This window comes from Polypterus senegalus, chromosome 3 (genome assembly GCF_016835505.1).
Source record: "Polypterus senegalus isolate Bchr_013 chromosome 3, ASM1683550v1, whole genome shotgun sequence".
Taxonomy (NCBI): Eukaryota; Metazoa; Chordata; class Cladistia; order Polypteriformes; family Polypteridae; genus Polypterus; species Polypterus senegalus.
Window position 1 is genome coordinate 145,700,524 of NC_053156.1, and position 15,392 is coordinate 145,715,915.

Consider the following 15,392-nt stretch of genomic DNA (forward strand, 5'->3'; position numbering starts at 1 on the left):
GTGTGCCATAAAGGTTATTCAGTTATGCAAGGTACAACAATGTATATTTTATGTATAAAGTATACTCAGTATGTATATATGTGTGTGTGTATATATATATATATATATATATATATATATATATATCATTTTTAATGTAGGTAGATCATTTCGACCTGGTCATTTTAAAAGTAGCTCACAAGCCCAAAAAGTGTGGGCACCCCTGGTGTAAAGTAAAGATTGGTGTTTTTTTAATAATAATGAAGAAATGCACGAAAACGATGGGAATTCTAAGTGGAGGTGGAAATATGTAAATTTAAGATTTAACAAAAACTCGCACAAAAGTCTACTAGTATACAACATTCTAGTATACACCATTCTACACAAAACCTTTCCAAAATTTCAAAACTAGTCCATCTTACACTGGCAGAAACACTTCTAACATATTATTTGCGAAACAAGGGACCAGTGCGCGTTCGCTGGTGGTGACGTCGCGGCGTGCGTCATGACGTTTGCGCGCCGCCGCTTTTCCGTGTTATTATTATTATTACAGTGCGCTCTCGAAAGGAGGAGACCCAATCGCTGAGTACGTCTGTCAGTGTGACAGGCGCAGAGTGACTGAGAGAGGAGGCTGGAATAGCATAGTCTAGTGTAGTCTTGCCCGCCTTGCACCCAGAGCGGAGTTAACACTCAGTCCGCCGAAATTGCCTTCAACAGCGGAATGTTTTCTCGAAGGAGCCATGGAGATGTCAAGAAATCTACACAGAAAGTTCTGGACCCAAAGAAGGAAGTGATAACCCGCCTGAAGCACCTACGCGCACTGATAGGTGAGCGAATAAGGGATATAGTGGCACTGCAATCGTTTCTCGTGGTTTTTCATTGTGAAGCGGTATTATGAACGTGTTTGGGACTTGTGCAGGACGCCAGTGTGTGCGCGCACACCTTGCACTTCCTGTCCAAAAGGCGCACAGTCTGCCACCTTTCCTTCTTACTCGCGCACCTGAGCCCAGGATGTCAACCCTTCACAGTCGCTTCAGCAACGTTTGTTACTATATATTCGCCGCCTTATTTTTTTTGATTCACTCATTTATTTATTTATTTATTTACTTATTTATTTATCTATTTTCAAGCCATTGCATGTGATTGTGAGAAAAGTAGAAAGTGACAGAAACGACACAAATACAGCTTGGTCGAACAGGGATCCTTCAGATATGACAGGCACAGAAGAAGCGCACAGCCTCCGATTCTTTATTGTTTCAGTTACCTGCTTATCTATTTAGCTGCCTGTCCAGCTAGTTCTTGTGGGGTTTGTTAATAAAAAACGGAAGTTGCTGTTTGTCAAATTTGGGAAGAATGTTAAAATGATTGTAACTCATTTTCACACGTTTGGCAGAATGTTCTGGATCATAATAAGTATAACAAATCACTTTGTTTTTTTGGAAATATGCGTTCAACCATTAAATGCGTTTCAGGGCTGTTTATGTTGTAGTACGTACAATACAAAATATACTACAATAATATACTATAAAAAAGACTGAATTAGCCGCTATAATACAGGATATTCATAAGAAATGTAATGATTTAATTCATGTGGTAGAAGTACATTTTAAACTAGAATAGAATAGAAATTGGAGACTTTTCTTGTCACATACACTGTGAAAGCATAGTGGAATCTTTGTGCCACAGTTGCAGTGATGTATAAATTAATATAGTAAATAACAGGAGAAGATAAATAAATAAAGAGTATACATGAAAAATGAGAGTAAATAAGAGTAGAAAAAGTTATATCAGTATTTCAAATATTAAAATTTGTGCTTCAGTTTTAATGTATAAAATGTAAATATTCGTGATTGTAATAGAAGTTTGTCTTATTTCATCCATTGATGGAGGTCCAAATAGGACTAGATCCCTAGGAAAGGATCAAAAATTAAAAAGAACATCATATTCATAATCACTACATGCCTATGTTTGAGATTTGTCATTTTTAACAAGGAGTGGGTTGTAGAGGACACTGTTAAAGAATCGGCTATGAAAAATATGTTATTCGTAATCAGCAGCCTTGAAATAGCATAAAAGGACACTCCACGTGCCATATTACCAGTCCTTGGACATTGAGATGAATTGAATGGTATATTATATGTGGGGTTTTTCTTATACAGGAAAGTCAGAAGACACAAGACAAAAAAAAGCTGTAGTGATTTCAGATTGTTCGAATGGCCTAGAAAACAGGGTTTTCCAGGTCTAGAGATCCAAAAATAAAATGGTATATCCTATATGGAGGTTTCTTTATACTGGTGAATCAGGTGGGGCCAGTCAGAAAAAAATAAGTGGTTTCAAAGTATTCATAAGTCATTCTTATGAACACAATATAGTACAATAAATCTGCAGATGACAACACACTAATAGGCCTCATTTCAAACAACACATAGTCCATAGACAGACAAGAGGTGAAACATTGAACAGTATGATGCAGCCATAATAATTTGGACCTTAACATTCAAAAAACCCAGGAGATGATTGTTGACTTCCACGTACCTGCCACCTGTTCACCTGTCACCTGCTCTAAATGACTTGGCTGTTGGGACAATAGTGTCATTTCAATTTCTTGGCACTGTGCCGTCACAGAAAACTTAAATGGAATAAAAACACAACATGCATTATTATAATTAATTGTTTTTGCACCAGCTGAAGAAATTCAGTCTATCTCAAACAATATTGTTCCAGTTCTACACAGCCATCATCAAATCCATTCTGACCTCATCTGTAACTGTCTTATTTGGTGCTGCCTCTGCTCAGGCCAAGACAATCTGCAGTGCATCATTAGAACCTCTGAAAAGATCATAGGTTGTAACTAACCACCCATTCAAGTCCTATATTAGTCCATGGGAAGGAAGCATACAACAAAAATTATTGCTGAGTCGTGTCATTATGGCCTTACATATTCCAAAGACTCTTCTGTGGCAAACGATTTCAAACAGTGAAAAAGTATCTACTCAGTATATATGTACAGGTATACTTGCACACCTTGGAATACCTGGACTGTATTCATATTTTATTTCATATTTTGTGTTGCCCTTGTATGCTGCATCAGTACTGCCAAAACATTTTCTGGTGTACATTATTGTACCTGTCCAATAAAGTGAATTCTAATTATGATTGTGAATAACATGACTAGATGAAATAAGAAAATCATATGCTGTAGTCACGAGATTATAAGATCAAGTTTACTTCCAAAGCAGATTCTTATCATGAAGAGTATTCCTTATATCTACATTATGAGCTGGACCTGGACGTCTCAATGATTGTATCTTATTTCAGTTGGGAGGGAGCCCAGGAGAGGGTCACAGGATTCCTGTGCTTTAAGAAGTAGCCAATACTTTCCTAAAACCCCTTTGTGAAGTGATTTTTTATCATGCAAAACTTAAATTCATTTTTCATTTAAATTTTATGTAAATTGGTGCCGGGAGAGTGAACCACCTTTATGTTCAAACAATACAGAATGACGTGAAAGTTTGTAGTATAGGGTGGTCCAGATCTAATAATTTAATTTTCATTACGTTATAACTTATTAAGTTTATTACATAGAAAATCACCTGAAAAATTCCGGACCATCGAGAAGTGTGCGAACTGACGACATGAAGAATCATCTTCGCACCAAACTGGAATCGTCCCTGCATAAATCAAAGTCATCCAGATGATCTAGATCTGCATAATTAGATCTGGACCACCCTGTAGTATTTTAGCTAGTAGCAGTCAAACCCCCAAACCTTTACGAAAGCTCACTCATGTGCTGATGTCACCACAGGTCTTTTCCTGACAGATATACTGTTGTTTGAAGCTGTCATGAACATGAAATTTGAGTTGACTATTAATTGTCATGTAAATAATTGTGATTAACTGTTTAATTGCCCTGTTCTGTTAATTTAACACCACAGAGTAAGCCTAATAATTGTTTAATAATACACATACACCTTATTGACATTGAACATTGGAACATATAAATAAAAATTGCATTTTTGATTGCCACTTTGAATTTATAAGCAAAATATGTACAGTATAGTTCACAAACTGTTTTGGACTAGACATGCTGCGGGTAATGTGAGAAGACATGATCTTGTGAGCAATATATGTGAACACATACAGTTGTGCTTGAAAGTTTGTGAACCCTTTAGAATTTTCTATGTTTCTGCATAAATATGACGTAAAACATCATCAGATTTTCAATCAAGTCCTAAAAGTAGATAAAGAGAAACCAGTTAAACAAATGAGACAAAAATATTATACTTGGTCATTTATTTATTGAGGAAAATGATTGAATATTACATATTTGTGAGTGGCAAAAGTATATGAACCTCTAGGATTAGCAGTTAGTTTGAAGGTGAAATTAGAGCCCGGTGTTTTCAATCAATGGGATGACAATCAAGTGTGAGTGGGCACCCTGTGTTATTTAAAGAACAGGGATCTATCAAAGTCTGCTCTCCACAACACATGTTTGTGGAAGTGTATCATGGCATGAACAAAGGAGATTTCTGAGGATCTCAGAAAAAGAGTTGTTGATGCTCATTAGGCTGGAAAAGGTTACAAAACCAACTCTAAAGAGTTTGGACTCCACCAATCCACAGTCAGACAGATTGTGTACAAATGGAGTGTGGAGCCAACCCGGACACAGACAGGCGGACATGTTGTTTTTCACCACCACACGTTTTATTTACACAAACTATTTACAGATATGGTCACTCAGACCCAGTCCATTAGTGCACAAAACCCCAAACACTCTCAGTCCTGGCCACAAATGCCTTTCTTCGGGCCGCCTCCACACCTCTCCTGTGCTTTGTCCTTCCACCTCCCGACTCCAGCGCTGAATCAATGGAGACTGCTCCTTTTAAACACAGTCCCCGAATGAGCCCCAGGTGTTCCTGGCATTTCTCCTCTGGCCACGCCCCAGCGTGGCGGAAGTGCCGGCTGTCCTCCTGGCAGCTCTCCGAGTCCCATCCTAAATCTGCCCCCCAGCACTTCCTGGTGTGGCGGAAGTGCTGGGGTAACAAGTCCCCAAGGCATTGGGGTGCCTCCTGGCGGTGACCACGGGCCCCTACAGGGTGGAGCTTCCATGCCCTGTACCCGTGGCCCCCACGTGATCCAGGGTGGGCTCTGACCCTCTTCCGGTCCCTAACGGCGTCCCGGCCGGGTCGTTGCCCCCTGGCATCCCTGACAGTGCCCCACAGCCAGCGAAGACCACTCGGGAATAGCGACCCGTCCCGCAACGGCAGCACAGCCCCGTAGCGGGTCCTACTCCAGGACAGCCGGGGTCCAGTCCCACACTCCAAGCAGGGACAGGGGCGGACAGGTTGCACAGGTTGCTCTCCCTCTTACGGCACCCGGGCCCCTGCTCGCACCCCTCCGAGGCCTCCGCGCCCCTTTGGTCAGAGCCACTCGCTCCCCTGCAGCCTCCTCCAGCCGTAGTGGCACCCGCACACCAGCAGAGAGATCCTTCAGCAGACGGTCCGACGTCTGAGGGCAGGTCCCCACTGAAGGGGGTCCTACTGCTCGCCTGGGGTCCGTCCCTGCAATAGAGAAGAACACTGGGGCAGAACCGCTGCCAAGGCACCCTTCCTGAGCCACGCGCTGGCAGGGTTCCCCCCTCCATTCGGCACCCCGGCACTTGCCTGTTCGGCACCCTCTCCGCGGCTTCCACATCCATCTTGATGTTGGAACCGTCGTGCTGGCGCTCTCTCAGGGATTCCCTCTGCCCCCGCAGAGGGCGGCCAGCACCCGGATGCGTGCACCCAGCACCGCGTCCGAACATATCGGAGGAACCAGCACTCAGCCTGCCATTCTTCCTGTCACTCTGGGACGCCCTGACGGTTTGAGACTCCTTATGAAAAAGAAAGCGCCTCTTTCCCATCTGCATCCCTACAGTGCGGCATGAGACCGCAGCCGACTCGGGGCGGAGGACGCTAGGACCCAGGGCACTTAGCAGCCCGTGTCCATTCAGCGTCCTCACGGACTCCCCTCTCGCCACGCATACAGCCCGCGGCGCCGCACCTCCTATCGGAGGGCTGCTTACTTGAAGCTGATCTTTGGCATCACAGCCATGTTCAGCAGACCCTCCTGCATGCTGTACGGAGTTGGCTGTACTCACCGTCTCCGCCGTACCCCTCCGGCTGGAGATTCCAGTGTCGCGCCATTCCGTGGTCGATCAAAACGCCTTCAGTGCCGCGAGCGCCTTCCTCTCCAGTACCAGCTCTTCAGCCCGGATGGCACGTAGCATCTGCAATAAAGACTGCTCTGTGGGCCGAAGGCAAGCCTCCAGCTTCGTCAGAGCAGCCGGCAAAGACAGGCATTCAGCCGGCGCGGAGCCTACCTGTTCGTCAGTCTCCGACGCCGACAACTTCCTGTGGGCCTCCTTCTCTGGCCCAATCGGGACTCCCCCCTGCCCGTGATGGACATTCCTTGGGCCCGCCTCTCTACGGTCATTGGCGGGCACGCAAGACACACCGTCCAATCGCGTGCCTATCAGGGGGAGGGACTTCTGGTCCGCGGCCATCTTGCGTCCCCTTCTGCGGCGGCGACGCGCGTTTGCCGGCAGCCGTTGTTGCCAGCGCCTCTCGAGCTGCAGCGTCTCCTCCTCCGCAGCCCCCGCCGCTGCCGCCCGTGCTGTCAAAGTCGCGCAGACCGGCATGCGCCCGCCACTGACGCGGATCCGGGAAGTCCCTGCCTGTAAAAAAGAAAACACGCCGGCTGCCACTAGGCAGGGAACTCACCTCCCCGGACTCGTCAAACCGAGGACACCTCCTCGGTGTGGCCTTTCTCAACGGCATGCCGTCCCGGGCACCTCCAGCAACGGCGCGGTCCTCGGAGCCCGCTGCACTCCTGGTAGGCACGCCGCCCGCCCGCATCAGGGGAATATGGCCTTCCTGCGGACCCCTGGTGGTCCGTGGGGTTCCTTTACCCCTGCGGGCTGTGTGCACGCAGCACCCGCAGTCGCGGGTGGGTCCCCTGCTGCGCCGGGCCGTCCACAACAACTTTGTTAATTACAGGTCCCCACCTTGTAACAGGCAGCGCATCAAGCCGACTATACCAGACGTGGAGCTAACCCGGACACAGACAGGAGGACATGTTGTTTTTCACCACCACACGTTTTATTTACACAAACTATTTACAGATATGGTCACTCAGACCCAGTCCATTAGTGCACAAAACCCCAAACACTCTCAGTCCTGGCCACAAATGCCTTTCTTCGGGCCGCCTCCACACCTCTCCTGTGCTTCGTCCTTCCGCCTCCCGACTCCAGCGCTGAATGAATGGAGACGGCTCCTTTTATACAGTCCCCGGATGAGCCCCAGGTGTTCCCGGCATTCCTCCTCTGGTCACGTCCCAGTGTGGCGGAAGTGCCGGCTGTCCTCCCGGCAGCTCACTGGGTGCCGTCCTAAATCTTCCCCCCAGCACTTCCGCCACACCAGGAACAGGTCCCCAAGGCATTGGGGCGCCTCCTGGCGGTGACCATGGGCCCCTACAGGGTGGAGCTTCCATGCCCTGTACCCGTGGCCCCCAGAGCAACCAGGAAGGTGGCCCCCACGTGATCCAGGGTGGGCTCTGACTCTCTTCCGGTCCCTCACGGCGTCCCGGCCGGGTCGTTGCCCCTGGCATCCCTGACAGGAGGAAATTCAAAACGATTGTTACCCTACCCAGGAGTGGTCGACCAACAAAGATCACTCCAAGAGCAAGGCGCGTAATAGTCGGCGAGGTCACAAAGGACCCCTGGGTAACTTCTAAGCAACTGAAGGCCTCTCTTACATTGGCTAATGTTCATGTTCATGAGTCCACCATCAGGAGAACACTGAACAACAATGGTGTGCATGGCAGGGTTGCAAGGAGAAAGCCACTGCTCTCCAAAAAAAAATTGCTGCTCGTCTGCAGTTTGCTAAAGATCACGTGGATAAACCAGAAGGCTATTGGAAGAATGTTTTGTGGACGGATGAGACAAAAATAGAACTTTTTGGTTTAAATGAAAAGCATAATGTTTGGAGAAAGGAAGACACTTCATTCCAGCATAAGAACCTTATCCCATCTGTGAAACATGGTGGTGGTAGTATCATGGTTGTGGCCTGTTGTGCTGCATCTGGGCCAGGACGGCTTGCCTTCATTGATGGAACAATAAATTCTGAATTATATCAGAGAATTCTAAAGGAAAATGTCAAGAGAAGGTGGGTCATGCAGCAAGACAACGACCCTAAGCACACAAGTTGTTCTACCAAAGAATCGTTAAAGAACAATAAAGCTGATGTTTTGAAATGGCCAAGTCAAAGTCCAGACCTTAATCCAATCGAAATGTTGTGGAAAGACCTGAAGCAAGCAGTTAATGTGAGGAAACCCACCAACATCCCAGAATTGAAGCTGTTCTGTACAGAGGAATGGGCTAAAATTCCTCCATGCCGGTGTGCAGGAATGATCAAAAGTTACCGGAAATGTTTAGTTGCAGTTATTGCTGCAAAGGGGGGTCACACCAGATACTGAAAGCAAAGGTTCACATACTTTTGCCACTCACAAATATGTAATATTCGATCATTTTCCTTAATAAATAAATGACCAAGTATAATATTTTTGTCTCATTTGTTTAACTGGTTTCTCTTTATCTACTTTTAGGACTTGAGTGAAAATCTGATAATGTTTTAGGTCATATTTATGCAGAAATGTAGAAAACTAGCCAACCTGCGGCATACCATACGCCGCATAATCAGGCCGGTTTTTAAATGATTTTTAAGCACAGAGAGAAAAGTAACATTTGAAAAATCGGTAATGTAATAAATCAGCAAGAAAAGCAACATTGTAACAATGCACGGAACAAACCAACACACAATCGTCCGTGACTGAAAACTGGCGGACCGTCCTCGCGCCGCCTCCTGCCAGACGGAGGGATGGGGGTGCACGGCACGGAGGTTGGAACGGGAGGAGAGGAGAAGGATGTTCATTCAGCTCCGTCCGTCATGCTAGCCTGCTGATTTCTCGTTCATTGTGCACTGCCCGCTCATGTGCCCTAGAGTCATCGTCTTTATACAGTCCAGATGTACGTGTGACTGACGTAGACTTTTCATTGCAGATCTGGCTGCTTTTCTATATATAATCCACTAAGACACCCGGCCACGGTAGTAGCGAGGTGGGAGGGGGGTGTGTACAAAGGGTTGGGACATAAGCAGTGGGAGCGTATGAGTCGCACTTAGTGGGAATTCCACGGTTTGCAGCCCGAATGGGGTTCAACGGCTTATCCACGTCGGGTAGACACACGCGCAATGTCGTGCATAATTATTTATTGAATGCTAAACACTTCTGGAAAGATGCGGTTGTCTAAAACGGGTTGGTGTGACAATACAACAGTTAGCGAATGAAAAGATGGAACTCTGGAGAGAGCAAAATACAACACAATAGTGAACCCGCGGCATAACAAACGCCACATTATTATTTATTGATGGGTGAACACTTCTGCAAAGACACAGTTGTCTAAAAAGGGAGGGTTTGAGGATACAACAGAAAGTGAATGAAAAGATGGAACTGTAGACTTTTCATTGCTCTGTGCAGTTTTGGCTGCCTTTGTATATATAATCCACCAAGACACCCGACCACGGTAGTAGCGGGGTGTGGGTGTGAACAATGTGCAGGAGCATCTAAGAAGACGCATGTTTGTTGCGGATGCGAATTGCTGTATGTAGCGTGTAAAATAGTTTGCTATGGTGCACGCGGTCATGCGTCGTAATGAAAGCTCGGTTTTTAAAGACTGTTTACTTCATTGTGTTTTAACCTCAGTTGTAAAGGAATGTTTTAAGGACTCTATGGGATACTCCTCGGTTTTGGCTGCTTTTCTATATATAATCCACCAAGATACTTGACCACGGTAAGAGGGGGGTGTGAACAAAGGGTTGGGACGTAATGAGTGGGAGCGTATGAGTCACACTTGGTGGGAATTCCACAACTTGCAGCCCGAATGGAGTTCAATGGCCTACCCACGCCTCTCTGTTCTGGGTAGACACACGGTCAATCTCGTGCATAATTATTTATTGAATGCTTAACAGTTCTGGAAAGACACGGATGTCTAAAATGGGTTGGTGTGAGAATACAACAGTAAGTGAATGAGAAGATGGAACTCTGGAGAGAGTAAAATACAACACAATAGTGAACCCGCGGCATAACAAACGCCGCGTGGCTCAGACGTGCATGTGGACTCTTACCACAGACGAAAGGGACTAACTGGGTGGTCGGTGAGTTTTTGCGTCCGGGCAAATGGGCAGGCAGTGTGAATGCCTAGAGAGCGAGGGTAGACGCTGGCCGGTGAAAAAGGAGTGTTGGTGGGCAGGAAAACGTCTTCTGTGTTCCTGCAGAAGCATCTAAGAAGACGCATGTTTGTCGCGGATGCGAATAGCTGTATGTAGCGTGTAAAACAGTTTCCTATGGTGCATGTGGTCGTGCGCCGTAACCGAAAAGTTGGTTTTTAAAGACTGCTTACTTCATTGTGCTTTAACCTTAGTTGTAAAAGATTTTTTTAAGGATCCCATGGGATACTCCTCGCAAACCGTTTCAGACTCTGCATATGGCGATTTACCTCCACAAGAAACATGCCTCTATGAACAGTCAACGTAGCTCGGAGGTGCATGACATGCACATGACATTAACCTGACCTGCACTGCATGTGGCCTCTACAACAGACGAATATAAATGATGCCATTTTTTCTGTGTCGTCGCGTCCGAGTTGGTGGGCGTGGCCCTGCGAGTCGTCGTCGTATCCAATGGGCTTGGAGTTGGTGGGCGTGGCTCCTTCCTGCGTGCGCCATAGGTGTCTAACTTGTCGGGCTTAGTGAATCGACGCCCCTTCCGGCATGCTTTCCATGGTTGTCTTGCCTTAGTGAATTATATATATAGATTCTAATGGGTTCACAAACTTTCAAGCACAACTGTAAGTACACCTCATTGCAGTCTGTGAAATCAAAACCTCCATTTGCCAGGCTGCTATAAGGAGTGAGTCTAAATGTAGCGGCATCAGATGTGGAAATAACTGAGATGGGGATTGCTGGTCTCCAACATCCAGCACTACCAGTTCAGAGGCAGCCGTGAGGATAGTTTCTGAAATCGGAATCAACTCTGAAGCCTAGTTTTGATTTACTGTGTGAAACTGGTACACAGATCACACCTCACTGCTCTGCGTGAGTAACTAAAACAAATTTATACTTCTTGTTATCCTTTTGATCTGCACGTTGATATTCTCCTAGTCAGTAAGTGACAATGATTGGCCAGTGGCACATACCTAATAATGACACAGCAGAGGGTTTGAAACTCTGCTGTTGGAAGAAGAGTTGCACCGAGTGTCAGTCCTATTGACCTCCTTGTGAGTGGGGGACCTACATGATGAGCAGATGTATTTCAAATGCTTTTACATGTCTGTGTTATGTTTTACATCATATTCTGCCTTTTGTTCATCATTCTGGCACCCATGCAGCCAGCCTCTCTTTGAAATTCATCGTTTTATATACACAGCTGCCACATCCGCTGTGCTATGTAGTTAGAAAAATTTCAGTGTGCATTGACACACCTTATTCATATATTTTACATACAAGTATTAGGTTATGAAAATAGGAGGAAATTTTGGGTTATGTTTCTAGCAAGCATTATGTTTTGGCCATTTAAATTAAACAATGGAAATAATGAGTGTGTCCAAAATACCCCATTCTTGGCCATTTGTTCATCTTCAACACTGTTCTTTCTTTTGTGAGTAGTCATACAAATATGACACCATTCCTTCAAGCCTCAAGAGGAGAAAACCTAACATAGCTTTCTTGCTCTACTTAAACGATCTCCTTATTTCAGGAGTAAGAATTCAGAAGATGTTTGTTTTTTGGTTTCAGTTGTAGTCAGTATAATGAATAGTCTGATTTGCTGTATGTACAGTATGGCTCATTGGTCCGGCTTGACTATTAAGTTAACTCTTTGGGGAAAAGAATGCAGCATTACTTATTTTGTTCATAACCCTGCCACAATATTCTGTGTGGAGGTTTGACTAAAATATTTACAGCTGTCTATCTCGCATCTTCGGTCTAAGGTTCAAATCAATTTTCTGAAGGCTTGACAATGTGGTGTGAATTGGTTGCATGACTTTTTGCTAGGCGAGTGCATATTAAATTCCTCTAATGTCTGCCCTTTCTGCGAATGGAGTGAAAGCTGAAAATTATGCTTTAATCTAGTGTTTTTTTGCGCTCATTGTTGTTTTGAACCAAGCTCCGCTGTTGCACCAGCTCTCATGTGCTTAGTAGCTTCTACATATTCACATAAACACACACAGCAGGGAAACATAATTTGCAAAGTATTATTTTTACGATAAAGTCAGAAAAACTGAAACTAACTGAATTCCATTTATCTGACTATCCTTGTTATTGAGCTATAACACTCTCCCATTTAAAAAAAAAAAAATCTACATTGTTATCAGCCACAGTTCTATTTGTTTTACTTTTGAGCTGCTTTCCAAAATAAAATTGGTTTGCTCTTCTAGCCATCAAAAGGATTTATTTTTTCAAGCACGGATGGTCAGGAGAGCATAAGACCAGTGTTCCACAAAGTGAAAAGCACATTCTGAGCATCAGCATACATCCGCTGTCTTCACACACTGATTTTCAGTCTGTTGTGTTATATAATACACTAGGAACAACAGCAAACAGTGCAATGTTAAACAATCAATAACATGAAATGGTTTCACCAACTCTGTGTCTATCTTCGGTTGTTTCGTGTCCTTAAAAATGTGCAGCTGCTTGCTCCTTATTCTACTATCATACATAACACTACATCAGAATGCCAGTCAGTTGATTGCTGCTTCATACCCTGGAACCCATTCTCAATCTTACACCTCACGTTTCTTTATCCACCCTACCTCTTTTTTACACATTATGATAAGGCTTAAAATACTATGGCAAGTGAATACATTTTATATTTGCACTGATTTCTGTTATGGGTCTTTGAACTGATAGAATCATGTAAAGTTTGTAAATTTCATCACTTAAACTATATTATTAAAAATAGAATTATAAATTATTGATTAACATGCTTTTGCATCTGCATCAACTCAATTTGTCTTGTTGTCTTTTCTTTGAATAAGCACAATATAAGTTATATTAAGTTATAGTGTTTTCCATTATTCATATGTTCTATATTTGTAAATAGCTCTTTGAGTTGTACATATTTATATTTAGGAGATGAGGCCGTCTCTGAATAGAAATTTGTAAAATGGTTTGCTTGAGTCATCTCACTGATGTGTTTTGCTTATATTCATCTTTAGACAATTTTATTCTCCAATCTTGGAGCATGTTATTGATGTTCATGGTGAGTTTCTGTTTAAGTAGAAGTAGATGAATATCTATATGGAATATTCACTGACACTGTCAGCATCAGAAATAGCAGAAATGTTTACAATATACCAACATATGTGTTACACTAGAAAAATGTATACAATACGCTAGTTTGTAGATATACAGTGGTGTGAAAAACTATTTGCCCCCTTCCTGATTTCTTATTCTTTTGCATGTTTGTCACACAAAATGTTTCTGATCATCAAACACATTTAACCATTAGTCAAATATAACACAAGTAAACACAAAAATGCAGTTTTTAAATGATGGTTTTTATTATTTAGGGAGAAAAAAAAATCCAAACCTACATGGCCCTGTGTGAAAAAGTAATTGCCCCCTTGTTAAAAAATAACCTAACTGTGGTGTATCACACCTGAGTTCAATTTCCGTAGCCACCCCCAGGCCTGATTACTGCCACACCTGTTTCAATCAATAAATCACTTAAATAGGAGCTGCCTGACACAGAGAAGTAGACCAAAAGCACCTCAAAAGCTAGACATCATGCCAAGATCCAAAGAAATTCAGGAACAAATGAGAACAGAAGTAATTGAGATCTATCAGTCTGGTAAAGGTTATAAAGCCATTTCTAAAGCTTTGGGACTCCAGCAAACCACAGTGAGAGCCATTATCCACAAATGGCAAAAACATGGAACAGTGGGGAACCTTACCAGGAGTGGCCGGCTGACCAAAATTACCCCAAGAGCGCAGAGACGACTCATCCGAGAGGTCACAAAAAACCCCAGGACAACGTCTAAAGAACTGCAGGCCTCACTTGCCTCAATTAAGCTCAGTGTTCACGACTCCACCATAAGAAAGAGACTGGGCAAAAACGGCCTGCATGGCAGATTTCCAAGCGCAAACCACTGTTAAGCAAAAAGAACATTAGGGCTCGCCTCAATTTTGCTAAGAAACATCTCAATGATTGCCAAGACTTTTGGGAAAATACCTTGTGGACTGATGAGACAAAAGTTGAACTTTTTGGAAGGCAAATGTCCCGTTACATCTAGCGTAAAAGGACCACAGCATTTCAGAAAAAGAACATCATACCAGCAGTAAAATATGGTGGTGGTAGTGTGATGGTCTGGGGTTCTTTTGCTGCTTCAGGACCTGGAAGGCTTGCTGTGATAGATGGAACCATGAATTCTACTGTCTACCAAAAAATCCTGAAGGAGAATGTCCGGCCATCTGTTCGTCAACTCAAGCTGAAGCGATCTTGGGTGCTGCAACAGGACAATGACCCAAAACACACCAGCAAATCCACCTCTGAATGGCTGAAGAAAAACAAAATGAAGACTTTGGAGTGGCCTATGACAGTTGCCAGAGACGTGGACTACACTTACCTGTGAATCATAAACACAACAGCCACTTGCTGGCGTATGCCGGATGCGCGCCAGAATCGAAATGCTCGAAACCAGCGATTCCACCGGAGCTAGAAACTCTCGTGCAGTCTTGGGTACTCGAACCGATCCGAACTACACCGAATGCGGCTCGCGCGACCAACACGCAGGTGGGTCGGAGGCATAGGCGTACTGATAACAAGAGTTGTTACATTGAATTGCTTAGTCCTTGAATTTAACGCGAGTCTTTTGAATTTTTGAACGGGAAATAATTAGTCAAAAAAGGTTGCGTTGTATTCGGGCCAATATGGTAATTTTCAGGAAAAATTATTACTGTTTCTTTATGTGAAAGATAAAATTCAAAATTATGTTGAGGGTGTCGCAGTAGGGGGCAGTAGCGCTCCCTTGAACCCTCAGGTACCACGCCAAACACCTGGTAAAAGTGCCACAATAATTCTTTTTATTATAATAATTACGTGCACTAAGCACTCTCCACTCCACACTATTTATAAATCAATACACAATAATAACAAATCAATAATCCCAATCCTCCACTCCCAGACGCGTTGCCCTCCTACCACCCAGCTCAGCTCGTTGTCTGGGAGTTCCCATAGTCCTTTTATACTCCCTGACCCGGAGGTGTTTCTGCTCAACAGTCCACAAGTCCTTATTCCTTCTGGGTCAGGGTAAATAGTCC

At 44.2% G+C, this 15,392-nt stretch overlaps 1 protein-coding gene across 1 annotated transcript in view; it reads left to right on the plus strand.

The window, feature by feature from the left end:
- Positions 1-544: 544 nt before the first annotated feature.
- Positions 545-15,392, plus strand: part of ralgapa2 (Ral GTPase activating protein catalytic subunit alpha 2) — a 627,566-nt gene continuing 612,718 nt past the window's right edge. Inside the window, exon 1 of the mRNA XM_039749771.1 lies at positions 545-806. Coding sequence (XP_039605705.1) covers positions 701-806 — 106 coding nt within the window. The 5' untranslated portion in view covers positions 545-700. The remainder of the gene's footprint in view (positions 807-15,392) is intronic.